General features: G+C 53.9%; 4 protein-coding genes across 4 annotated transcripts; 3 read left to right on the top strand and 1 right to left on the bottom strand.

The window, feature by feature from the left end:
- Positions 1-3,201: 3,201 nt before the first annotated feature.
- Positions 3,202-8,563, top strand: J4E83_006639 (uncharacterized protein; the record flags this gene model as incomplete). Its single annotated transcript, XM_049333550.1, has 5 exons — positions 3,202-3,358; positions 3,416-3,739; positions 3,793-3,971; positions 4,019-7,927; positions 7,976-8,563. The coding sequence occupies 5 exons, from the start codon at positions 3,202-3,204 to the stop codon at positions 8,561-8,563; spliced, it is 5,157 nt and encodes a 1,718-aa protein (XP_049187272.1).
- An 8,602-nt stretch (positions 8,564-17,165) lies between these two features.
- Positions 17,166-19,591, top strand: J4E83_006638 (uncharacterized protein; the record flags this gene model as incomplete). Its single annotated transcript, XM_049333549.1, has 3 exons — positions 17,166-17,318; positions 17,373-18,122; positions 18,173-19,591. 3 exons carry the CDS (start codon positions 17,166-17,168, stop codon positions 19,589-19,591), a joined length of 2,322 nt encoding a protein of 773 aa, XP_049187271.1.
- Positions 19,592-21,983: 2,392 nt separating this feature from the next.
- Positions 21,984-23,929, bottom strand: NAR1 (Cytosolic Fe-S cluster assembly factor nar1; the record flags this gene model as incomplete). Its single annotated transcript, XM_049333548.1, has 2 exons — positions 21,984-23,768; positions 23,825-23,929. 2 exons carry the CDS (start codon positions 23,927-23,929, stop codon positions 21,984-21,986), a joined length of 1,890 nt encoding a protein of 629 aa, XP_049187270.1.
- Positions 23,930-24,796: 867 nt separating this feature from the next.
- On the top strand, positions 24,797-25,736 carry J4E83_006636 (uncharacterized protein; the record flags this gene model as incomplete). The annotated part of the gene is made up of 3 exons (XM_049333547.1): positions 24,797-25,053; positions 25,107-25,650; positions 25,734-25,736. 3 exons carry the CDS (start codon positions 24,797-24,799, stop codon positions 25,734-25,736), a joined length of 804 nt encoding a protein of 267 aa, XP_049187269.1.
- Between the last annotated feature and the right edge of the window lie 707 nt (positions 25,737-26,443).

Below are 26,443 nucleotides of genomic sequence, written 5' to 3'. Positions count from 1 at the left end.
TTCTAGAAGAGCTAACTTTAGAAAGTATTGACTGGCTGGTAGTGTAGCAGATGTTACAGCCTCATGCCACATTTTGCTCGACGTTGAGAGTGTCAGAAGGCCACGTAGGCGGCGTAGCTATAGCGGACGTTACAGGAAATCGACGGTCTGTCTACTCGCATGAGACTGAGCTCGATTGAGTTCATAGTCGATCGCAGTTTGACGTACCCGATAGCCGTTGCTATCATCCCGGTTTGGAAGATGCTCGATTGGTTGCTCGCATCCCGTCGCGGGCCCTAACAGTTTCCCGTAAGTGAAGGACCACAATGCGGAGTCAACGGCTCGGGTGCATTGGAAACGGGCCGTAATGGAATGACAATTTGTCAAAAAGGACAGAATATGTGTGGCGAAGTGGAAGAGAAGCGAATACGGCGGCTGGTAATCTTGACTCGGTGTCCGAATGCAGTCAGAATAAAGTTCGACGTGGGGCCAGGTTGCAGTAGCCGACATCTCGCGTGTAGCGCACGTGTAAGACGGTGAATGTCTCGGAGTAGTGGAAAGCTACACGGCGCTGATAACTTTATTGCTGGTACTACCCCGCACTCTTTGCAACGTCGAAAACTGGCAAGCAGAGTATAGAACGGCCTTACCTTCATGTCTTGAGCTGACGACATAGTTGCGTCGAGCATCTCCACTTCCCGGCCACGTGCCGGCTTTGCAGATTCTGAGACGAACGGTGGACCGGGGTTGGCGGTATGCAGCTAGCCATGGTATCTTGAAGAACTCGTGGCTCGGGTGTGCCAACTTGGAACTTGTAACGATAGTGGGTCCTGATCTTCCTTCGGTCCTAGTGCGGAAAGGACGAGAGACAATGGCATCAGCCGCGCTTTTTGTGCTGGATAGTACTGGACAAGTACCTGTTTCATGACCTCGGGGTAGAGCTCGATGCGTAGAGCCATACACAATGATATCGGTGACTATAGCAGCCAGCTTATCTCCAACAATCGACGACAAACTCCGCAGTGGGGTCATGATCCGCGAAGAAACAAGGCATGTCGTGCATATGGGTCCCGTAGTCGCGAATTTAGTATCTATAATAGCCGGCTGCTATTACATTGTGGATAACAAGATTAGTACGCAAGCGGTTGGGCATCATCACACTTACTGTATTGCCGGCCTGCTCGGGGCTCAGTTACTACCGTGGGAAGGCAGTAGCGACGGCAGATTCTGCGGATGTGCTCGAGATGTTGCTATGACTCTCGCTCGAAGATAGGCCGCTGGACCATAGTGGTTGGCATCTCCGCTCATCTCCGTCTGCACTGTTAGCATTCTCTGGGCGAGTGGAGTGAGGCGGGCAGGGCGAAGCAAAGTGAGTGTTGGAATATATGAAGATAAGGCATGGGCGCTCAATGAGGAAGCGACGTAGGAGATAATGACGACATGTCTCAGTATTTCCAAGGTTCCACGATGCACAGTCACAACACGCTGCTCATCGCGGGGTCGTCTACTGGCTGAGGAAGGCACGCAGGATGTGCTCAGTTGATAGCACGCATGGTATTGACATGCCGCCTCGTCTCGAAGGGCGTCAGCTGCCGGTCACGTGGGGGTCACAATTTCCAAGGCTGTCTGTCTTGGACCATTTGCTTCACATTCAAGTTTGATTCCTAGCTACAACCTTGGAGGTGCATATAATCAACGTACAATGATGCTTGTTGATGTAAAGACGGATAAAAAGTGGCGGGAGAGTCTAGGCGATGGGACTTCCTAGTTGGGATGTAGTGCGCCTGCGCGCGTGGACACGAATCACTCAGGCACAGTGCGTCTATGTAGTCTGATGGCAAGTTCCAGCAGGTAGCGGACGTCTAGGAGAATTGCGAGCATATATTCCGGAGTAGGGTACCGTCCGCGGGAGGGACTATGCTAGACTCATGGATGGTTTAGGAGTTTTGACAATTTCGCAGAAAGGGGGGGTGTGGTGGATGGCGAGCCAAAGCCACATGGCGCTGGTCGAGGGCGCTAGAAACAATCACGTTCTCTCGCACAGCGGCGGTGGCTTGATGCGTCTGCAGGAAAGGAGCAAGGTCAAGGGGCTCGGTAGTTTTGCGCGTGTAGTGGAGGCGGCCTTGCAGTCGATGCCCCCTCTCTGACTGCGGTTTCCACAGAGGTGCTGCAGCTTCGTCACCTGTGCCAAGAGCAGGGACGGGTAGTTCGCGTAGGATTGGCAAGCGCTGAAACACGCTATTAATTGTACCTGAAAGGCCGGCGCAGCGACGCGAGGCGGCATAATGGAAGCAATTGTTTCCTCGCAAGTGAGATGAGGCTGAGGGATCTACAGCCGCATTCGCTGGGTGCGGACGACAAGGCCGGGAGCGGGCTGCCGACGCATGAAAGGCATTGCGCGTGCTATGCTCGAGCTTCCATGCGGCATGACAAAGATGCGGCGCCTTGTTCAGGTTAGAGGTGGTCAGAGATGGACAAGGAGAATTGGAAGGAACGGCCGTCGATCGCTAGTGAGGCAAGACTAGCCCTGGAGGTCTACTCCGGAGTAGATGGTGAAAGCTAGAGGGGCTCGAAGCAGGGGGGAAAGTACATGGAAACAAAGTTTGAGACATGATTATTCCCCCGCAGCGGTCCAATGGCTGGCAGGGCTGCAACGCTGAAGGGCTGCTCAGGTGGACGCAGGGGACGAGAGAGCGTCGCCCGGCTGGGGTGGGACCGGCGAGCAATTGACTCGAGGTCAGGCAGCTCAGGCAGTCTTACAGGTGATTGACGCCGAGGTTATCTGGGTACGGGTCTTAGCCAGGCACACAGACGCCGATACAGCACAGGTCAGCACAGGTACGGCACACTACCTGCGCCAACCTGCAGCAATTGGCTGGGGTCCTTAGAGGCGGCCCCTGGACACGCTAAGGGGCATCTGGCGCGCTGGTAACCCGCAGTGAGGGCGCGCTGCTTGCTCTCAAAGGGCCTTCACAAGCAAAATAATCCGCGTCTTCATTTTTATCCTGGCCTTTCTTTTTGTGCCTCTCCCACCTCGACTGCAGGCGGGTAACCAGCGCTCGCACCCACCACCGCCAGCCCCAGCCCGCGGATGAAGGCCACCTCGACACCGCCGACTGCACCCTCTGCTGGATCTACACGGCGCCGCAAAAGCATTTGCAACACCACACCCAACGGCCGGCGCACATACACGACCACAACGGCGCTGCCGTAGCCGCACCCATGGCCACCTCACCACCAGGCTCGCCCGCAAACGGCGTTCCGCGGCCCATGAGCGCGATGATTAGACCGAACCGCAGCTCCAGTCGCATGAGCGTGAGCAGCAAGCCGGGCGGGAGCAGGGCCTCTGACGAGGACAGCAGGACGGCCGTCAAAGTTGGTAGGTGCATCTCAGGGTCCGCGATAAAACACTTCTGCTAACCACGGCCTAATGCAGCTGTACGCGTGCGGCCACCACTGCAACACGGCGATCCGGGCTACGAGCTCATCCCACAGCGCTTCCGCAACGCCCTCTGCCACGTCACATCGCCCTCCAGCCTGACGATAGATGCGCCCGGCGGCAAGAAGGTCTTTGTCTTTGACCGCGTCTTCGGCGAGGACATTGAGCAGGAAGGCGTCTTCGAATACGTCGCGGACAGCGTCAACTCCTTCGTCCAGGGCTACAATGTCTCCATCCTCGCATACGGCCAGTCGGGCGCTGGCAAGTCCTACACCATGGGCACCACCGGCCCCCGCGACCAGGCGGACAACGATGTCATGGGTATGTCGATGCGGAATCTACGAGCGTAAAAAATATCACACTGACTTCTTCAGGTATCATCCCCCGCGCTGCGGCGTTGCTTTTCGAGAAACTCGAGGGCACTAGCAATCGCGCGTCATCCTCAGGAATCCGCGTCCCAAGCCGTCTGTCGGGCATACACAACATGGCCTCCAAGGCGTCGTCATCGTCGTCTGCCAATCGGAACTGGCAGCTCAAGGCGACCTACGTCGAGGTAAGATAAGCCCTTCCGCCGTCGCAGGCCAGAACTGACGGATGCAGATCTACAACGAGCAACTTCGCGATCTGCTGATCCCCGAGCACGTGGCTGTCAATGAGCGGCCACAGGTCAACATCCGCGAGGATCGCGATGGCCGCATCCTCCTGACGGGACTGACCCAGATTCCTATCAACTCGGTCGACGACATGCTGGGCGCGCTCAACTTCGGCTCCGCAATCCGGCAAACCGACGCGACGGCCGTCAACGCGAAATCTTCCCGCTCCCACGCAGTCTTCAGTCTAAACCTAGTCCAGAAGAAGTCGTCACCTGCCGCGCCTACTCCGACACGCGAAAAGCGCCGATCCGTCCCTATCGAGATGATGTCGGGCTCTTCGAGCGAGAGCTGGGTGACAGTCGACAGCAAGTTGCACTTTGTGGATTTGGCGGGAAGCGAAAGGCTGAAGAACACTGGGGCGCAGGGCGAGCGGGCTCGGGAGGGTATCTCCATCAATGCAGGGCTTGCGAGCTTGGGCAAGGTCATCTCGCAGCTGTCCGCACGTTCCCATGGCGGCTACGTCTCGTACCGCGACTCTAGGCTCACGCGCCTACTGCAGGACTCGCTTGGCGGCAACGCCATCACCTACATGATTGCTTGTGTCAACCCGGCCGAGTTCCATTTAAGCGAAACCTTGAACACCGTCCAGTATGCCCAGCGCGCCCGCGCTATCCAAGTCAAGCCGCAAATCCAGCAGATCCATGACGACAGTGATAAACAGGCTGCCATCGACCGGCTGCGGGCCGAAGTACAATTCCTACGGGACCAGATTCGACTGTCTGAGCGCACGGATCGAAAGAAAGCAAGCCCTCAAGAGAGCCGTGAGCGCCAGGACGAGCGCGAGACTGAGCTCCAGAACCAGTTGCTCGACGTTCAGGAGAACTACAATGCGCTGAGCGCCCGCCACGCTAAGCTAATCTCCGAGATCACCAAAGCCCGCGACAACAACGAGACGGAGACGCCTATGCTCAAGGATGCTATTGGTGACTCCGCGCTTGAGAGACTAAAACGATCTAACTCATTCGCCGAGGCTGTCGAATCGGTAGTCTTGGAATACGAGAAGACGATCCAGACGCTTGAGTCTTCCCTTTCCAACACACGCTCCTCTCTGTCCAACAACGAGAGTGACCTCCTGGAGAAGGAGACCCGCATCGCAATCCTCGAAAGCCAGAACCACCACCTGCAATCGCGCATCCAGAAGGCAATGGAACGGGACGCGAACAACGAAGAGTATGTCCAGTCGCTCGAGCGCCAGATCGACAACTCGGCGAATGGCATCGAGAAGAACGACACCATCATCTCTGAACTGCGCGAGAAGTTGCAAAGGCTTCGTGAGAACGAAACCAGCAGCGAAGAATACATCTCCACCTTGGAAGAGCGTCTGGCCGAGAATGAGCAGGAGACTGAGATCATGAGCCGTGAAATTGAGCGACTCAAGCATGTCGTTGAGAGGCAACGTAGCGTCGCCAAGTTAGACAACCTGCTTCACGAGCTCGACGACAAAGAGCATGCTGTTGAGCCTTACACCAATGGCCATTCAAAGACGCCTAGCGACCCCTTCATTGAGAAGCGCCCCAAGCTTGAGAAGCGAGTCACGAGCGAGAGCATGCACCAATTTGGCACTCCCGTGGATGCGATTCCTGAGGAGGCTGACAGTGAGCGTCCACTCACAGCCAGCACCAAGCATGACGGTTCAGACGAGCAGAAAGATCGTTTCGCTGTCAAGGCTGCTTCAGTCGTCGGAGATGAGCCTTCTAGCCCCGCGCAAGCTCGCTTCGTCAACGACAAGCTCGATACCGTGACTCAAGAGCTGCTCGACCTGCGCGTGGAGCACGAAGGAACGCTTCAAGACTACGAGAAGCTGGCCAGCAAATACCAAGAGGCTTTGCGAACTTTGGCCGCTCTGCAAGACTCAGTGGACGAGGCGCGCCATCGCGGAATCACATCAGTGCCTTCCTCCCGGCCAAGTTCTTTCATGGCAGAAGCGGGCGTCAATGGACTCCCAGCAGAGGACTTGTCTTCCTCGCGTACATTGTCTGCGGAATTGGCCTTAGCAGAGGCTTGCAATACCAGCATTCCAGACGATGACACAGAGGTTGGCCAAGATAAGGCCAAGGCTCGACGAGCATCAGTCGAATCCACAACCCAGGAGCAACACATTCCTGAGACCGTGTTAGTCCAGGAGCTGAAGGCCCTGAAGCTGCTTCACAACGAGAAGGAGGAGCGCATCGAGAAGCTTCAACACAGCTACTCTCAGCTGCAAGAAGAACATCAAGATACACTCGACTACGTGGAAGAACTGAAGTCGGAAGTCACGAAGGCCCAGATGCAGGCGAACCGACCATCTTCTCCATCCCTACACATGATCCGCCGCAAGTCTAGCCAAGCAGTCCTTGCGAACGATCGTTCTAACCGCGCATTCGCCTCGCTCCGTAACATGGCTTTGGATACGCTAGACGAGGACCCTGACGGCATCCAAAACTTCGAGCTCAACCTCAACACCATCATGTCCGAGCTCCACCTACGGTCTGAGCGTGTGCAGGACTTGGAGGCAGAATTACAGTCTGTACGCAAGGAGATGGAAGGCAAGATGACATTGATCAGCGGCCTGACAAAAGAGCGCTCCAGCTTGAAAGCCGGGTCTCCTATGGATATCTCCATCGTTGCTTCGATGCAGGATCAGATGAAGCAGAACGAGGAGCATATCAAGGAGTTGAAGAACTCCCACATTCAGCGCGAGCAGGAGCTCAAAGAACAGATTGAGTCTCTCAAGGCATCTGTCAATCGATCTGATGATCTACTGTCACCTCGTCAGACGCCTGAGGGCATGCGGACTGTCAACGGTGAGGAGGAACCTGAAGACGATGCTACCCGCCACACCCACCTCTCTCAGCTTAGCGATGAGGCAGCCCACTGGCAGTCTAAGCATCTAGAAGCTATCGAAGCTACCAAAGCTTCGGAGCAGCGACATCTCGAGACTGTTCGTGAACTAGAGTCCGCCAAACAACGTCTTGAGGTCGACCATGCCCTTCGCATATCTGAGATAGAGCAAACCCGAGGCGCTGAGTCTGAGGCTGCTCTGGAACAGGAGAGGGCCAAGCACTCCGAGCTAATCGCTACTTTGGAAGCAGAGGTCCATGAGCACAAGTCCACGGCTGTCAGCCAAGCTGCTCGGCTTGCTGAGCTTGAGGCCTCTCACACAAGCATCCTTCAACAGATCGAGGAAGACTCTGAAGCTCGAGCGCTCACCGAGAAGGAGCTTGACACTCATCGATCCCTTGTAACCAATTTGGAGAGGCAAATCGATGAGCACAAAGCGGCGATCGATTACCATCAGCAGGGCATGGACTCTATCCAGAAGTCACATGCAGCTGAGCTCGAGAAGCTCACAGCGGAGCTTACGACACATCGAGAGACAACCTCTTCTCTCGAAGCGGATCTTTCTCAGGCCAAGTCTGAGATGGCGACGCTCCTTGAGGGCGTTTCGACTGTCCTTGGTGAGGAGACGGATGTCAGCAACATCCAGTCTCACATCGAAGCATTGGTCCAGGAACGCAAGTCCATCACAACCAAACTGGAGGAGGCTCAGGCCGAGCTGGAAACCCGCAGGAAGGAGCTTACGGAAGCCAACAACACCATCAGTACGCTCAAGGGCAACCTGAAGGAGTTCGAGCTCATCAATGCCGAGACGATCAAGGAGCTCGAGAAGGTTAGCGAGAAGGAGCACAAGAGCGCCCGACTCGTGCAAGAGCTCGAGGATCAGCTCAACCAGAACTGGGACCAGCACGAGGCTGCCAACAACCGACTGTCGGCTCTCCAGACCGAGCGCACTCGCGAGCTGCAAGACGCGATGACCCACGGCGAGGAGCTCGAGAAGGAAGTACAAGAGTCACGCATCAAGATCGCGTTATTAGAGGTAAGCTCATCACCTTCTTGGCTTCGAAGAAGTAGCTAACATGACCAGTCACAACTCGTGGACGCGAAGCGCAACTCTAACCGTGCTTCTATTGATCCTCGTGAGGACCTTCAACGATCCAACTCGAACAACTCCACTGCGCGCAAGAGCACAGCACACACATCTCTGCCCTCACCACCACCCGCCATTCCTCTCCCGCCTCTTCCGCCTGGCAGTCCCCCACCTCAGGCTAGTGCGCCGTCTCCTCCTACTTCGCGCCATCAGAGCAAAGACATTGCTCACGCTCAGTTGGTCGAAGACCAGGAGGCTCGCATCCGTACCATCGAGAAGCACCTGTTTGCTGAGAAGCAGCTTACAGCTACTCTTGAGGATGCTCTGACCGACCTCGAGGCTTCAAGCACCAAGACCAAGACTGATCTGGATCAGTTCAGGAAGAAGTGCGCCGGCCTAGAGGAAGAGCTGAACATGATGCGCAAGGAACGCAGCGCAGCCCGCCACTCTCTTCAAGCCGTGGAAGAGGAGCGCAACGCCCGCCTTCGCGTCGAAGCCGAGCGCGCCCACCTTGAAGCTCGCATGGCCGCCCTCAACAACGCACAAAAGAAGGGCAAGAAGAAGGGCACTCTGAACTGCTTCTAGGCTTCTCCGCCTACCCACCCACCCACATCTTTGACCTTCATGTATCTGCTTCATTGTCATCTGCTTATACCGGCGTACACTGGAAGGGATCTTTACACACCGCGCTACATACCCCCGATACACCTGCTCTACATAGTTCGACGCTTTCTGGAGCATGTTTTGTTTTCGACATGTCTTTATGCTTTCAACGATTTGCAATGCTCGCATCTCTAGCACACATTTACCGTTGGACGCGGTCATGGCCGGTTGGACACGGAGAGGAACCCTTTGCTTGGTACCTCTCTCTTCTTTCTTGCCTTTATGTTTGCATGCCCCATACCCCCCTTTTCACTTCTTCTTCACTTCAACCCACATTACTTTTTTTTTCCTAATGTATATTTTACGGCAGTTGGCAGCTTGGATGGACCACAATTAGTCAGAGCCGGAACCGAAGAGAGGCTATCTGGATTGTACGTTGAAATTGCTTTGGTGCGTGCATAGCGAAAGAGAGAGGGCGAAACGATGAACAATTTCCATTTCTTTCTACCTTTCTTGTTCCTAATTCGGGCTTTTTATTTCTCTTCTGTGGGACGGGCAGATGAAATGGGATATATGTGAGAGGGAGGTTTTTTTCTGATGGATGATCCAAGGGACAACAAAATATCATGCCTTCGTTCTACATAAACATGACTTCGCCGTTGTGCCTCCTTTGACGTTGATCGTACAAACAATGCATCACCCCACCTCGTCTCGCCTCCCTTGATCTATAGAACCGACATGGTGGAAATGCTATAGCAAGCAAGCCCTTGACATATCATATCACATGACCCTCAACACCTGCACTCCCATCACACCATCACAAAATCGCGAAACCCCTTCGTCACAGTTATGACGACGGACGCGTAATTTCGCGTCCCAGCCCTAAACGCAGGAGATCGCGATTTGCGTAGGATCGAAGTGGCCTCGCCGCTAAGATTTACCGTGCCTCTTCCTTCTACTTTCCACAATAGTGCATGGCATGGTGCCTGTGCCTGTGCCGCCCCGGCCATCCTTCGGTATATGAGTAATCATGTCGTGTACCTGCCGCGTGTTTCTGTGCCGCAATCTGTGCGGCGTGGTACCTGGGTAGGTGACTAGTAGTGGTAGCGGCGCGGACGCGATGGATGCGATGGGGTGTTGGTGTGGGATCGTGTATTGTTTGTTGTTGTTGTGCTGGGAAGGATTTACACGGGCGAGTACGGGGGAGTTGGATTTCGCACGGTTCGCTTGTGTTGGATTGTGTAGATGTGTGAGTTATGAAGGTGCGGCGTGGGTGTATTTGAGGGCTGCACTTGTGTTTGGGAGTTTGGTAAGGGAGGAAGATGTGCATTTGAGTTATGGATTGTGCTATGGGTGGTTCGAAGGGTTTGCTAGGCTGGAGGTGTGTTAGGGCTTGTTGCTTGGGAAGACGTTTGCGTGAGGCGTTCGAAACATTGGACAAGATGTTCAATGTATCTATGACCGGTGTTTGGTAAGATGTGGACGGGGATGGGGACAGTGTAGGTGAGGTGTTGATATCCGCAAACCTTCCAAGGTTATATTTAGCAAAGGTGAGCACTATAGCCAGTCTTCGGAGTAAGAGATCGATTCATAGTGAGTCTTCTTTGATGTGCGCCCTCCCGAGGCCCATCAGAGGAAAAGACAGTAATCGCTTGCCCATTTCCTCGCAGTATGACAAAGGAATGGACTTTTCAAGCACGATCTGGAGCTCCCCTGGGCCTTCCTACTGTATGATATCGATGTGCTGTGTAATACAGGATGTGTTGTGCTCTTGAAAATCTTGCGCCTCTTTTACTTCGAACATCTACCGAGACAGAGAGTATTTCTCTGATATTTGAAGCTCATGTTGTCTGCGAATGGTGCATGACGTGCGCGACCAGTCCTTTTCCCTCGATATGCGTTTGCGGCAGGTACTTTCCAGTCACATGGCAGCAGTAAGTATATGTAGAGCGATCCAGGGCGTAAAAGTCTTGAAGGTCGGAAATATTATCCTGATGCTGGAATTTAGAGGAGTAGAGAGCCTAGAGAAGTTGCTCCAAAGGCTGTGAAGTTGGATGACCGCATGAGAGAGCCCAGTCAGTTCGCGTTGCGAGATAACTGTCTTTGTACGATAAACTCTATACCTGTAGAAGCATGTCTTGCAAAAATCTCACGCGAAATAGTTGATGCCGAATACACTGCACTTCCATCGCTGTGGATTGGGAGGCTGGATGAGCGGGGCTGGTTACATAAGCGCGCTACGGAGGCTCGGCGCCGAGGCTCGAGCTAAAATTTCTGGAGCTCAAAACCGTTCTCTACATCATTCTCATCACCAGCACCACATCGCGCTTTACGATGCGCGCGCTTTCATTCAAGCGCCTTGATCAATATTAACGCAGCCATCGCGTATGCTCTAGTTACCAGGTAAGCCTTTCCCAGCTTCGCGACTCCTGCAGAAGATTATCACATACGAACAATCCAAATCCTACAGCACCGTGAAGGACTACACAACTCTAGAATTACAATGATGCACTCAAGCGCAGCGGCACTATCAGAACATTCATTCCGAACAGCTGCTAACAAAGCTTCAGTGTCGCGATCCATATCGCGCTTGGCTTCTTCCTCTCTACTCAATCTCTTCAAAGGTAAGACTCCACCACTACTCCCATCCCCCTCCGCAGAGTGATGAAAACACGACACGGAAAGGCATTCCTCGACCTGAATATACAATGTCGACACCCTTGCTTTTAGTTTCAGCCTTGTCTGATCCTGCTCAATGCTATCGCATATTTGCAAAACTTCTTTGCGATCAACGTGCTAACATTGATCCTCGCAGGTACATACTCCCACACACGATCCCTTCCTCCCTCCCGAATACACCTGGCTTCCTGATGAAACCCTGATGCGTCGGGCGGACATAACGTATGCCTTGACCGGCATCCATCAAAAGCAGGCGTACAAACCTGTGGGTGTTCGGAAGAGGCTTTACTTGTTGATAACAGCATCTCTGATTGCCTCCACACACCACACACTGCGATGCTTCTTTGCGGACTGTTCAACTAACAGCCTCCGCAGGTATGGCACACTCTCTTCTCCAGCAGTCGGTCCATCATTATAATGATGATTATGATATTCACGCTGTGTGAGAGGCGGCGTTGTAACGAGCGTCCGTCTTACTGATCACGACAAACACAATCTGATTTAATGAGGTAAGTCTGGATCAAAGCCATCGCTTCTGCGAACATTTGCTAACATGAAGCAGGCTGATTCTTGATGGACTCGTACTTTTTCATCCTACCACGGATGTCGCATGTCTCTTCGGACGTACGCTGACATCTCGAGACCAGTTAGACTGCCACCCTCACATGTCTTTCACGCTGCATCTCTCGGTAAGTTCGATCACATTCCAACTCGCCCGCCACCCCCTAGTATGATGAACAACATGATTCGCTGTGTTCTTTCTTAATTACATTGAAGATAAAATCACCTTGGAGAACTGATCCCTACACCTTACTTCTGTCGCTTCATCTCACATATGTGTTGGACTTGCTGGCTAACCATGGACAGTAAATCATCCCAATTGATCGATGTTGAGCAGCTTTGCGATGCTGGAAGTGTACATAGTCAATGCAATCGTTTATGAACCAGATTTGATCCCCTTCAACTTGACCGTGATGGCGCAATGTTTCAAATATGATGGTGTTGGAATGATGATCCTTGGATGAGTGCATAGATTCTAACGGCCCACGGTGACCGCTTTTCTCACCGCATACCATCCGGTGTACCTCAACATGTTCACTCGCCCGCACCCGCCAGCTCCCCGAGACCAGATTCCCTGTACCGGCATCTACCAGCATCGTGGGTCTTGGGTGCGTCTATGCAACCCACATTAGGTCTGGTTCGCAGTACGCGCATGCGATACGCGACACCTGCATGAAATGGCGGTCAAGGGACAGGATGTCCGCTGTTGTCAAAACCGCTGCAAGAAAGAGCTTAGCTCTGCAGGTACCCACCTGTTGTTTTCCCTTTCTCGCCGGTGTGAATTGCTTGCAGTAGTATCTGTTTATCTCCCGAGCAACCAAAGATTTTCGCACTTGTTCAGAGTTTGCGTTGGTGAAGCGGGGAAAAAGCTGAGGCCGGGTGGAGGTTGGGGTCGTCTCTATCAGCACTAGGTATCACTATCAGATGGGTGCACGGTTTGCTGGGTTTTCACGATATCGACGATGTTGTCTCTGCTGCGAAGTAAGTCACGCGGGTGATGCATTGGAGAAAGCCTATTCTGGTGTTGATGAAACAGTAGATTGCGTTGTCTCGTATTGTGTTGTCTCTATCCTGTGTTGTCTCGTCTTGTCTTATGAGAAAGAGGTTTAGTTTTGACGCTCTAGAGTATTGGTGTGAGATGACGTGGTGCGTGTAGTGTGGGGTGTGCATGTTTCTCGGTCTGTGGCGTCCTCGCATCGAGAGACACGACTAAGACGTGCATATATTGATGAGGCGGGGTGATGACAAAGTTTGATATGGGAGCTGAGGCAGAGGGTTGTTTGACTTTATTGGTGTTGTGTGCTGTACCTTCAGTCACGAGACCGCATGTGAATGTGATGAGAGCTACATAGCGTATGAGTTGTTCACGTTGGAGGGGAGATGAAGCAGGTGACGGTAGATCTACGGAACGGGCAGTATCTCATGCAGAGGATATGCACAGCTTTGCGGGGGATACATCGGTGGTTCTGCTGTACACAGGTCGTCTGTTGCTCAGCTCACGTAAACACTAGCTCGATGGACCGAGGGCCAAATTGCGATCGCAACAACGGTAGTTCACTCGCAGAAGATTTACATGTCCTGTGTCTGCTTCGGACCGAAGCCTTGCGGAGTCCGTGGAGCTGACGTTGGATGTCTCCGATGAGAGATGCCGATAGGCAACGTTCGGAAAGCGGGGAGGCAGTGGTGATCCGTACACTGCAGAGACCCTGAGATGGCGAGATTGATAAAATCGGCGATTATATGGGCAACAAGAGGCTCGTTGGCCGGCTGAACTATGGCATTCGCCGAAAGCTGGCATTGTCAGCTGAGCGCGGTGCTGATGTACAGGACGGTAGCTGAGATGTTGCGAAACGTGAGTGGCTGTTTCAACGCAATGAAATCAATAAAGACAAATATGACTGCGCAACCTGACTTCAAGGTCCAGTACCACCTACGTCGTCGTGCAGCAGCCAGCGCCACAGCATGAAGCAACGACAGATTGTTCTATCGTAATCGGGAGAACGGTTGGCTCGAGGCTCAGCTACCGTTGCGCTAGCACGTTTCTTCTCCAACGTCTGTCTCCTTACTTCTTCCGAGACAAAGATGCTTTTGACAAGAGGGATGGCAGCTGAAACAAAGCAAGTGTGCCGCGATCGAGCGATGCCATCTCTCTCCTGTGTCAGCGCCCGTCGTTTTGGCCAAGTCGGCGTTGCAGAACGGCCCCAGGAACCAGGTCGTTTAGGTCGGGTGCGCAAGGAGAACCGGTTTTCACAGAGGAGCACAATAGCACGACGTTGTTCACGGGTGACGCAAACGGACACGGGCTGCCCTGAGGTAGGATGCCTCCTATGTTCGTGCCGTGTCGCGTGGGTCTTTGACGTCCCGGCTGTTGCTGCAGGTGGGTGGTGCTCGGGAGGGCTGATAACGATGAGCGTTGCAGCGCCTACCGATGCGGAGTGGGGGACGAATGCGGTGTTCAGACTGATGACATTTCGGTATGCGCACCGGATAGGGTGCGGAGTATGACTTGCAGTGCACCGTACTCGTCTCTGGTGTAAGCTTGTTGGGCTACTGGGGATGGGTGCACGATTGGCTGGGTATTGGGATTTCACAACTGCCTGAATGCGCACTCATAACACGGAGGTTGCCAGATGACATGGCCAGCTATTGTTGGCCTGGTGATACTGGCGCGCACAAGAATTATGGGAGTTTGAATAGAGAAAAAGATGGTCGTCAATAAAGCGTGCTAGTCAGACTTGGTCGCACGTCTCTGAGGTGATGGGCGATCGAGGTGAAAATTCGGAATAGGAGAGCTCGTGTCGGAGATTCTGTGCCCATCTGGCATCAGGCAGCATTCAGGGTGGGCCGGCAATCTACTCGGATAGCCTGTGACATGATCTCAACACGGGAGAAAGATTCTGGAAGAATGAGGGCCCCGTCGTAAATCTTGATGTTCCCTGGGCCCAACAGCTCGCCCAGCAAAAGACGAAACCATCGTCGAGTGCGCATGGACTGCAGTTCTTGGGTGACATTCAGGGTCCGTCGCTGATAGCGCAGGGACTGACAGGATGAACGACGGAATTGCGCGCGTCGGGAGGGAGCGGCCAGCTTGCAGTGGCCGTCGAAAGTCTGCTTTACTCGTGCAAACTCTCTCGAGGCTCGAGTGAGGCGCGGTCTATTGATGGGCAAAAGCAACTTTGCCGCACCTCCGCAAAGGTTCCCGCGCAGAATAGAGTTGGGCCTTGCGCTCGCTGCCGTTTGGTCGATCACAGGAGGTTACACGACGCGTCGGGCACTCCACAACGCGCCGCGCCCTGCATCGTTCTCGAAGACGCTTGAGATCATACTTTATCGATGATGCCATGTGACGCAGCCGCTCAGCATCCTGTCTCTGTTCCCATGTTTGGCAGCCGCGTCCATCGCTGTGGAGGAGCAAATCGCGAGCGCATCAAGGACGGTCCTTTCACTACGCTACTGACTCGAGCAGGGGATGAGCCTGACGGTCTATCTCGCCGTCGTTGTTCCGTGGTGCCGCGGGAGGCTAGAGGCACGCCTCGACAGCGAAACCACGTTGACGGGTGCCCACGGCGGATTCTGCCAATGGCGGCACGCGCTAAGCCCCTGACGGCCAATGGAATAAGGCTGCATGACGGCCATCCAGGAACCTGCCACAAATCAGGAACCGGCGCCGGAGCGAGGATGAAAGGGGTGGAAACGTGGGCCGCAGCGAAATGACAGCTTGATGCTTGCTTGTGCCTGTGACGTTCCTGACGCTCCCTTGGGATCGAGGGCTGGTTGCAGGAGAGCTGCCGGCACCCAGGGGGCAGCAGCGCAGGGCAGGCAGCGCGAGGGCAGGCAGACCGCAGCTACTTGAGCGCGTGTATTTTGAGGGTGGCTTTGCGGTGAGGGGCGCGTGTGCGCTGTACAGACGTGAGGCTATGTCTCGCGCGGTGAATTAGTCGTGGCCGTACATAAGACGCGTGCATGGCTAATGCACATGTATGCGCGCAGGACCAAAATGGCTCTCGTCTGCACGTCACGTCACGTGGGGGGCATAAAGGCAGAATGGCAGCAAAAGTCAGCGCAGGGGGCCCAATGAAGGGCGCCGACAAAAAACATCTTGCAACAAATTCGTGCCATGGGCTGCCCGACAGTTGGGCGCTAACCGCTCCGGGCAGCCGAACGCTCCTTCCTGCTAAGCTTGGAACCACCTTCGCGCCGTCCTTCACCACTCGCCCCGAGCCTTGACTGTCAGCCCCCGGTGCTCATTTCGCGCCTATTCACTCCACCCCCCAGCGCCACACTCGCATCTCCCCCAAAAACAATCGCGTCGCCATGCTTCCTGCGCTGACCGCTCTGCACCTGCTCTCGCCTCCCCCACCACGTCTTGTCGCTGCGCATCGTGTTTCGCCCATCCGCTGCTAACTAAGCCGTCTTTGCCTCCATCCGCCCAGCACCCGCCTCGCTGCCAACGCACGCAGCAGCGACCGCTCTCACCATAGCAACAGGCCGACTGCTGGCCCTCTGACCGCGCTTGTCCCGTCTGGGCCGCCCGATCTTCATTGTTACGACTCACAACGCTCCCCGAGCGCCGCTTCCACTCTAATCTCTTGGGCTAGCCCGCCGACTCGTGCAAAGACCCAGTACCGCACCCCTTGCTGTCTCTCATTACACGCGCCGTCCATCAATCACAGCACCCTCCTAAAGCCGGCGTGTTTTCGTTCGTGTGGCTCTGACCTCCATCACATCTCGCTCCCGCTAGATCGCTCCGTCTTCTACTCACCAAGCCGCATCACTGGACCTGGCCAGCTTTCACCATCTTCGACCACCATTCGGAAGTCCACATCCCTACTCCCCCGAGCGCACAGGCACGCTCAAATCTCCCAGCCCGATCATTAAGCCACCTGCGCTATGGTCACAGAGTCATTCCTCTTTCAACCTCACTAGAACATCCTAACCTGCGGAATACTACCCGTCTACCGTGGTCCTGGGCTTGACTCCACACGCCCTCCCAACCGTCGTCTCTCATTTTCTCGACATTCCCGCACCTGCATCAACCTGGACCCTTACTACACGCTCCTATCGCATCTCAAACCCTCGATACGCACTGAACTCCCCCTCCCCCTCCGCTCTCAACTACACCTCCCCTGACGTCTACCTACCACTACCACCTTCTGCAACGCGAATCTTCACATGAGATGAACTAAAGGACCCTCGAGAATCGAGCATCATCGCCCAAGGACTTCATCATTGGTAAGCCTCACCACTGCTCCATCATCACGCCTCCTCTAACCTCCACAGTCCTTCCCATTGGGAGCATCTGCTATAACAGATCTTCAACTCAAAAGGGTACATTCACATCAATATGCATCCAGAATCACAAGCACAGCCACATGGCTGGGCCTCTCTTGAGGAGAGGTATGAGGTGATGAAGGAGATTGGCGACGGCAGCTTCGGCAGCGTCGCGCTCGCACGCGTTCGAACTGCGGGATCTCACATCGCTCGTCGTGGTACTCTGGTACGTACAACGTTCCACAGGAGCTAAGATATCGAGTCAACTGACGCGTCATAGGTCGCGATCAAGACCATGAAGAAGACGTTTGACTCATTCTCGAGCTGTCTCGAGCTGAGAGAGGTCATCTTCCTACGGTCGCTACCACCGCATCCTCATCTGGTACCGGCTCTGGACATCTTCCTGGACCCCTACAGCCGAAGGCTTCACATTGCCATGGAGTTCATGGACGGCAACCTGTACCAACTCATGAAGGCCCGGGACCACAAGCCAATGGACGCGCACAGTGTAAAGAGCATCCTCTTCCAGATAATGTCCGGACTGGAGCACATCCACGACCGCGAGTTCTTCCACCGCGACATCAAGCCAGAGAACATCCTCGTCTCGACATCGCAACAGAACGACACATCGCATCCCTTCCGCCGCTACTCAGCAATGATGACCCCTCCCTCGACACCCCCAGCCTACACAATCAAGATTGCCGACTTTGGTCTCGCCAGAGAGACCCACTCCAAGCTCCCATACACCACGTACGTTTCGACCCGATGGTACCGCGCCCCGGAAGTGCTCCTACGTGCCGGTCAATACTCAGCGCCAGTCGACATTTGGGCAGTTGGTGCCATGGCTGTCGAGATTGCAACCTTGAAGCCCCTCTTCCCTGGTGGAAACGAGGTTGACCAGGTCTGGAGGGTGTGCGAAATCATGGGCAGCCCCGGAGGTTGGGTCAACAAGCACGGCCAACGCGTTGGTGGTGGTGAGTGGAAAGATGGTGTCCGGTTAGCACAGAAGCTGGGCTTCTCATTCCCCAAGGTAAGTCACGCGGAAACCATGATCCTCATCTCCAGCTAACAGTCGTGTAGATGGCCCCTCACTCAATAGACACCATCCTGCCATCGCCACAATGGCCTGCCAGCTTGGCACAGTTCGTCACATGGTGCCTGCTTTGGGACCCCCGTGCCAGGCCTACTTCCCGACAAGCACTCGACCACGAGTACTTCCAAGACGCCGTAGACCCTCTACGACTGAAGTCCTCATCTTCTAGGTTATTGGGTCGCAAAGGATCCGAACTTTCTGGCAACAACTCCCCAGACGCATCGCCCAAGCTCACATCGAAGACCTCATCATGGCTCCGTCGATCATTGGTCGCACGTGAGAGCGCACCAGCAGTCCCACAACACACCACACAGCAGCCGTTGTCACCTCGACCATCTCCAGCTCAGGCTAACTCTGGCGATGTGAGTGGGTCGACCAAGCAGCGTCCTGCTGCTACTAAGCGAGCTACGTGGACGAATGGGACTTCGAACAACGGAGCTCCCATACCCATTCTACCCTCCATCAAGCCGATCTCACCATTATCGGCGGAAGTCACTGCGCAAGCCAATGTACGTGCTACCAATGGAGAGCAAGCTGCCGGCAAGATTGGACGACAACTCTCTCACGCATCACATGGCAACCACTACGCAGACGTGCATCGACAAGAAGCCGAAAGAGCATTGAACGGTCAATCAGAAGTCACTTCACCCTCAAACGGACAGAAGGAAGGTTTCTTTTCACACTTGCGGAAGCGTGCTCGACGCCTCTCTGGGCGTTACCAGACTCCCATGTCGCCGAACTCTGACGATATCGAGGCCAATGCTGGATGTGCACCATGGGCTGCTACTAGCGCCAGGCAATCATTGGTGATGGACCAGTCACAAGGCGCAGCGTCCGGTTCTACTTCAGACTTCTCTGAGCTAGACAAGGCATTGCAACATGTCAGGGACAGTGTTGAAGCGCACTCCCAACAGACTGCCTCAACGAAGAGCTCGCGTGTTGCAACTAACCCTATGCTCAAACGCCACCACTCAGTGCCCCACGGTCCCGAGCCCCGGAACTCTGAGAACGCACCCAATGCACCGATCTCCAGCAGGACACGACGCGCGATGCAGAACAAATCGAACCCATCAAATAGGTACGAGACGCCTAACGAGGAAGAGGAACTGCTTAGCGAAGTTCTTGCATCCGCCACAAAGGCTGCAAAGAAGCTGGACAACCCGAAACCTCAAGGACCACGTGGTCCTGCGGCATCTTACCTGACACCGTCGCCATCAGCCAACCGTAACAGTGTCGGTTTCGGACAGTCTGACTACATGACACCAAGCAAGCCTATGGACATCTCTCAACATCAGAGCAAGAACGAGCAACCTGTTTCCAAGTGGCCCACACCACCCGATGACGGCTCAGACTGGGCTTCAAGTGTGGCTGCCAGCCTCATGGCAGCACAGACCCGACACCGATGATATCCAACATCGCGGGACCCATACTTCTTTTCGCCTTGCCTTCGTTGCATGCTCTTGCATCCATATAATTGTAATTTGGGTCACCGCACCCGCTCTTTGTCGCTCCCTATACGACCGTACGACATTGAGCTCTCCCGTCTGGAACGGTGCACGATTACAGAAAGATAGACACAGACGCGATGCGCTGCAAAGCCCTCAAAAGCAAAGCGCACTTCCTGGGACGGTGTTACCGGCGTCATAACACATCATCGTCCTTTTGCGCAACCACCATCGTTTATCATCTCACAACGTTAACGTTGTCGTTTTCCAATATCACCTCCACATTCGCTCTGTACCACCACCACATATTTTCTTTTTTTGAATCATCATCTCGGGCGGCATCATACATCATACTTGTGGCGGATCGACGCGAGATTGTCGTCTGTTCATTTCGTGGGAAATTGTCGATACCTTGTCATCAAGTTACTTGGGTGTTACTGCAGGGATTGTCCGTGTTTGGGAAAACCCAGTGTACACCTTGCTTCTGTTTCAGATTCCCTTTGGCGCGCCTTGTTGGCGCTATCCCGTACTATACTAGACCGAGCTTTTTCCTTTATGTGCTTCATTTCATCGGCGGATACCCCCCAATTTGAGCATTTGGCGACTACATCATACCGTCAGCTTTTATCTCCTCTACTATATATCCTTGTTGGTTAAAAGGGAAGGCTGGGGTGAAGGAAGGGAGGCAAACCATGTTTTCTTGGGATAAACTTGGTAACAACATGGGAGGTGGGTAGAATAGTTTTTGAGCGATCAACTGGCCCTGTTTCAACTCTTCTCTTTGCGTCCCGTTTTCTACCTGCATTCTCCTTGCGTACTCTCATCTCACTATCTTGACTTTTCTAGCAAGTCCACACACAACCCGTTGTAATATGTAATAGGACATATAGCCCAGGATGGCTAGTCATTGTACGTTTCTTGCCTCGCGTCTACCCACGCACATGGCTCATGGGAAGGAGTTCGATACCACCTGGCTTGTTTTTTCTCTATTATCTACTATCAACAAAGCGATTGCGGCGGTGCCGAACGCGCATCTCCTATGTACCATTAGTTAGCCATCTCCCTACCATAAATGAAAGCTGCTCGCTTGCCTGCCTCCGTCGCGGCACCAGACTGCAAAAACACAACACTACGTCTCCGCTCTCTCCATCTCCATGCCTGACCCTGTGAAATCAATCTACCAGCCTCGGGCCAGCCTTTGACGATTGCGTGATCCGCTCCACAGGACACGCAACGCCACTGCGTCACTCGCCTACTCGACCACCCTCGACTAGCCAACGCATCACTCCCGCCACTGCCATGAACCCTTCTTGCGTTCACGACCAAGTGCACTAGCCACGTCTTCACGTACTTACAAGCATCTTCCCTAATCAGATCTTTCCCTCGCCTCCGAAAGATCTCCATCGGTCCTACTCGTGATCTTCAGCGGGCATCTGTATGGCAGTCATTCCTTACTTGGTCCTCACAGCATCTTCCCAGAAAGAAAGCTGGATACATGGTACTGGAGTGTACAGCGGTGTCCTCGTCCACCACGGTGAAGTCGGCAGGCATACGCTGACAGCCAGCCGCAGCGTCGGCCAAGTCCATAAACCTGGTGATCTTCGTCTACGCGCACACATCACCACCTCTTCTCCTGCTACACCCAAAGCACAACAGCGTATTTCCACTGCTCTATCTAACCTGCCCAAACCGAGGTGTCTTACAACGCGGAAATGAAAGGTAACACGGTAAGGTGCGGCGGGGACGGCCCGTCGCATATGCAGGTCTGTGTACATATGCAGACAGCCAGCCACCAGCCACTACCACTACGGAAAAGGAGATCAAATGACGTCGGTAGTCGCGATTGAGATTGCGGTCGCGATTGCGATCACGAGGACGATTCAGCATGTTCAAGTGAAACTCTCTTTTGCTTTTGGGAGGGGCAGAGTTTGGTACACATTAAAGGGGGGATATTGAGGTGGTGGAAAAAGTAAGTATGGTTTATCTAGCTCGCGAGCGAGCGCGTGGCGTCATGGTGCTAGTTCGACACGGAAGAACGTACCGAGTGACTGATCTTGCGCTGTTTCATGTGGTGCTACATCGAGTTGATTGCAATTAATGGTCGAATCTATTGATTCTGAGATAGACTTTACAGGTCTCTATGGAGACGATGTCGCATAGCCGTCACTGTATTCCCCATATCTAAGAAACGCCATAGGAAGGAGCATTGCATGGCGTTTCTTAGATGATTGATTGCTTTGCTTTGAATTTGCTTTGAATACACGAATTCGAAGCAAAGCAATCAATCATCTAAAAAACGCCATGCAATGCTCCTGCCTGTTTCCAATGCCTTCATCTTTTCGTAAGCATGGCTTTACCATCCGCCACCGGCGGTAACAGCCAGCCCAGCAACACGTTCCATGTCACTCGGCTTCTTCTTGCCAACATCGCTTTCGACCTTGATGTACGAAGTGTATATCAACTTCTGCTGATCGACGCCCGTGATATCAGCCCAATGTGCCATGAGCTGCTTCATGCGTGACCTCGATATCCCATCAACGATATCTTGGTCAGGAGAGTTTCCATTCGCCTCCCCATTTGTCATGTGTTGATCGCCGTCCCCGTTTGATCTCTCTTCTTCCGAGTCTGTACCCGAGAAGTAGGCTTCGTCCACCTTTGCCAGCCACTCCTTCTGCTCCTTTGGACCTGGCTTGGGCGCGGGTGCATCTTCATTCGCCTCTTGAATCCCTTCGTAGACGCGCACTTCTTCCACTTCCTGAACCTTGACTTGACCACCGCCGTTTGTGCATCCACCGGGACAAGCCATGACCTCCACATACGCATAGTCCTTGACACCCTCACCCGCAGCAGCAACTGCACCACCTGGTCTCCTGCTAACGCCCGTTTTGCCGCCCGGTAATCTACTGGCTTTTGCTGGCTTCAGTCGCCGTACCAAGTTCTGGATGTTCCTGAAACCGTAGAATCGTGCTGCTTTGATGATTGTTTCTGAGCCACGAACTACCGAGTATTCCACTACATCAGCATTACGCCCTCGGACTGTTGATATTGTAGATCCCGGATTTTGAGCTTGGTAGGTTTGCAGTATGTGGTGTAGATATCCGCCAGATGGACCGGCGGCTGCGCTTTGGTTCTTCCGGCGCGAAGAAGGGAATAGGAATGCATCTAGCTTTGGGTCTGGGAACGGCGTTCGGTCGCTAGATGGAAGTGGTGTACGAGGAAGGGAGGCGAAGTTGATGCCACGGGCCGCTGCGAGATGTAGGAGTTCGCGAGCTGTGATTACGCAGTCGGTGTCGCGAATCTTTTCTTGCGACTGGTCATAGCTAGGTAGCCATGCAGCTGATGTTAGCTCTCCACGGCTAGCTTCAAGCTTCTTATCGAAGCATGGCATGATGGCGAGGTGCCATATCTGAGATGGCGACACGTTATAACGCTCGCTAAGAACCGACTTGATCAAAGTGCCGGTAAGAGCTTGCGGCGACTTGAGTCGCGAGAGATGCGGGAGTACGTATGGATGTGTCTTTTCTGCGTAGCATATCCATCCCGGACAGGCAGATGTAAGTATAGGAGCTTTTGGAGTCGTATCGATTGAGCCCTCGGATCCAGGCTTTGGTGTAATCTTAGATGCTTCGGGAGAGAGTGCATTTGTGACCTCGTCTGCCGCGGCAACGAGACAGGCTTCGCGCATCGCGTTGGTGTCGATAATCCACGTGAAATCGCTTCCTTGATGGCCACCTGACCTCAGACCTAAAGGTCCACTAAGAAGCTGCGCGATCATGTTCCCAGCCTCTACCTCGGAAATGTTGAAGACGGCTGCCAGACTTGCGCGCGACTGTGGTGAGACGCTTGCGACGAATAGCTTTCCTTCAGCATTTTGCCCATTCAGATCTTTCTCTATCCCATTACTCGTATGTCCATTCGTTGCCCCATTCGTCCCATTGTGTGCCAGCCACGGTGCGCGTAACGACGGGTGGGTATCAAGCGTTGTGAGGACCTCGGTATGCGATTGCAGCGAAACCAATACGGCTTCCGCACTTGTCACACATCCTGAACAGGCAAGACAATCGGTAAGCGATATCGAGGCGGGTGGCGGCGGTTCTGAGGCGGCGGCTTTCTCTTCGGTCGTGACTTCGTATGGATTCTAGCATCATTGTTAGAATGCGCCCGCGCATGACGCAATGCGATAACCCCACATACCGAGTTGTCTGCCTGCTGTACGGGGAGCGTCTCTATAGGTTTTATGCACGCGACACCCGGTGATATGAAGTCGTTGAGGTCGTCTGCTGAAAGAATGGCGCTCATGTTGCGCCGTGTTGTAGTGGGGGAGGGGTGGCAAGCGGTATTGCGATGTGAGTACAAACGACCGCAGAGGCAGCAAACACCGGACTATGCAGGTAAAAAATTGAAGAATGAGTGGAGGAAGAACGAAGAGTGCGATACAATTAAGAATGTCCAAAACTCGCGCCGCCCCGATGTCGCGGAGAAAGCAGTCACGCAACGCGCCGGCCTATCGATAGGCTCGCATTTCCAAAAGATTACAAACCTCCGCGGCGAGTTGCCGCCACAGTACCTAGGTATCCACATCTTCTGCATGCCCGCCGTCACTTCTCACGTGCTTACACATGCCAATGTCGAGTACAGCAGGGACATATATCCACACTTGGCTACATTAGCTGCCGCAATATACTCGCTCACGGAGTATAGGAGCATACAGCATGCGCCCCGCATGCTGTTCGGCAGATCGATTTAGCCTGGCAAGCCGCGCATCGAATGGTCGGAAGGAAGGCAACAAACTTGGAAATGACCAACATGAATATAGTATTTCGCTTTACTCCTGACCATGCCGTGCCACGGGAGTCTGACTTGCTCACCATGTTTTCTTTCCTCACACCTCTGCAGTGTTGCTCCTGCGTACCGCCCGCATGCGACGCATTTCCATTGATACCCTGGGACTGATGTCTTCCAAGAGCGGCACGAGGTTTGAGGTCGCAAGGAGAAGGAGTGGGTGGATGTCTGCGCCTAGACTGCTGACGACATGTGTCTTCTTCGGTGTCTTGTGGTTGTGGTTCAACATAGGGACAAGTGAAGCCCTGATACCAGAGGATTCATTCGCCTATGTACAGGACGAGAGTTTGAGGGATACATTGAACACAACACTAGGGGTACAGCATGTCAGCTTCTCACATCCTACCTACACTAACACAACTCAAGTTCGAGAAGATCTTAGTCCTCAATCTGCCCTCCCGTACCGATCGTCGCGATGCAATGAGTCTTGCATCAGCAATTTCCAACATCAAGCTCGAGTTTGTCGAAGGCGTAACAGGGGAGAGTATCAACAACAAGGCATATCCTCTACCAGAAGAGAACAGAAAGCTTTCAGCCGGCATCCGAGGGAGTTGGAGAACACACATGAACGCACTACAACAGTACACACTCTCCACCCTTGACTAGGAGACATCACTGACCTAACAACATTCAGAATAGTCAATCAAAACCTAACCACAGCCCTCATCCTCGAAGACGACGTAGATTGGGACACACGCATACGTCAAAACCTACAACGCTTCGCCCTCGCCTCCCGCTTCCTATCCTCAAACCACACGTCCATCCCCCTCTCCAAACTGCAAGCCCACCGAAACACCGAAACAACACATACCGCCCTCCAAATCATCGACACAACCAACCTCGCCAAAAAGCTCATCTCCCTCCCTCTATCATCCCTCCCACGCCAATCCCACCTTACCCACACCTCATCACCCTACGGCGATCCCCAAAATTGGGACATACTCTGGCTCGGCCACTGCGGAACCGGCATGCCGCGAGCAGCCCCCGGTCAGAAATCCCAAGTCTACGACCACGCAGTCCACCGCTGGATAACCCTAACGCACACCAACGACGCTACTGTGCCCTCACCCCAGCACCTAAAAGCCCACCCTTTCCAAGGCGAACTAGACGCCCTAGCCACCGCTTTCCCACCACACACACGCATCTACCACCGCGCCACAGGCGGCACCCTCTGTACAGTCGGATACGCCGTCTCGCAACGCGGCGCCCGGCGCTTGTTGCATCAATTTGGGGTGGCGGGTTGGAACGGGATTTTCGACAGTGAGCTTGGGCGGTGGTGTGCTGGGAACGATCCGGATATGGGGCGGCAGGCAAAGCACTCTTCGACCGGTGCTAGGGCTGGTGGTGGTGTGGGTGTGAAGGGGGATGAGAGGGTTTGTCTAACGACTCAACCACCGGTTTTCGCACACCATCATCCGAGTGGTGGGGAGAGTGATATTGGTGGTTTGGGAGGAGGGTTTGCGAAGGGGGTTGAGACGAAGTATCTGAGGTATAGTGTTAGGATGAATTTGGGGGCGTTGGTTGGGAGGACGGGAGGGGAGGTTGGGGCGGAGGGTTTGGTGGATCAGTGGCCTGATGGGGGAGAATGAGGGTATGGATAGGAGGCCGGTCTTGTGTATAGGCATGAAAGTGGGCCAGGCAGGGACGATTGAGTGAAGTGTCATGAGTAGTGGTTATTCTTCAACTTCTCTGCCGTAGCTATTGAGATCCACCTACTGTGGCTTTTCTTTCGCTCTTTAGATCACCTCTTCCTCCTCCTCCTCCTCCTTCTCCAATCAATGCACGAATCCTTTCCCAAAGACAAAACTTCCCGGTACCCGCCGAGGCGTTCTTCCTTTCTCCCTCCAACCTGATGATTAAAATAGGAACGAACGACTCGAAGGTATCATGAACAAACAGGCGGCCGTCCCGTCGTGCCCTTCCTTGTAACGCCAATGAAAAGCCAAAATAATGCTCCCTATAAACAATGCA

The sequence above is a fragment of the Alternaria metachromatica genome (assembly GCF_023757995.1).
Source record: "Alternaria metachromatica strain BMP 0045 chromosome Unknown scaffold_15, whole genome shotgun sequence".
In the NCBI taxonomy this organism is placed as follows: Eukaryota; Fungi; Ascomycota; class Dothideomycetes; order Pleosporales; family Pleosporaceae; genus Alternaria; species Alternaria metachromatica.
This window is presented reverse-complemented; position numbering and strand designations above follow the sequence as displayed.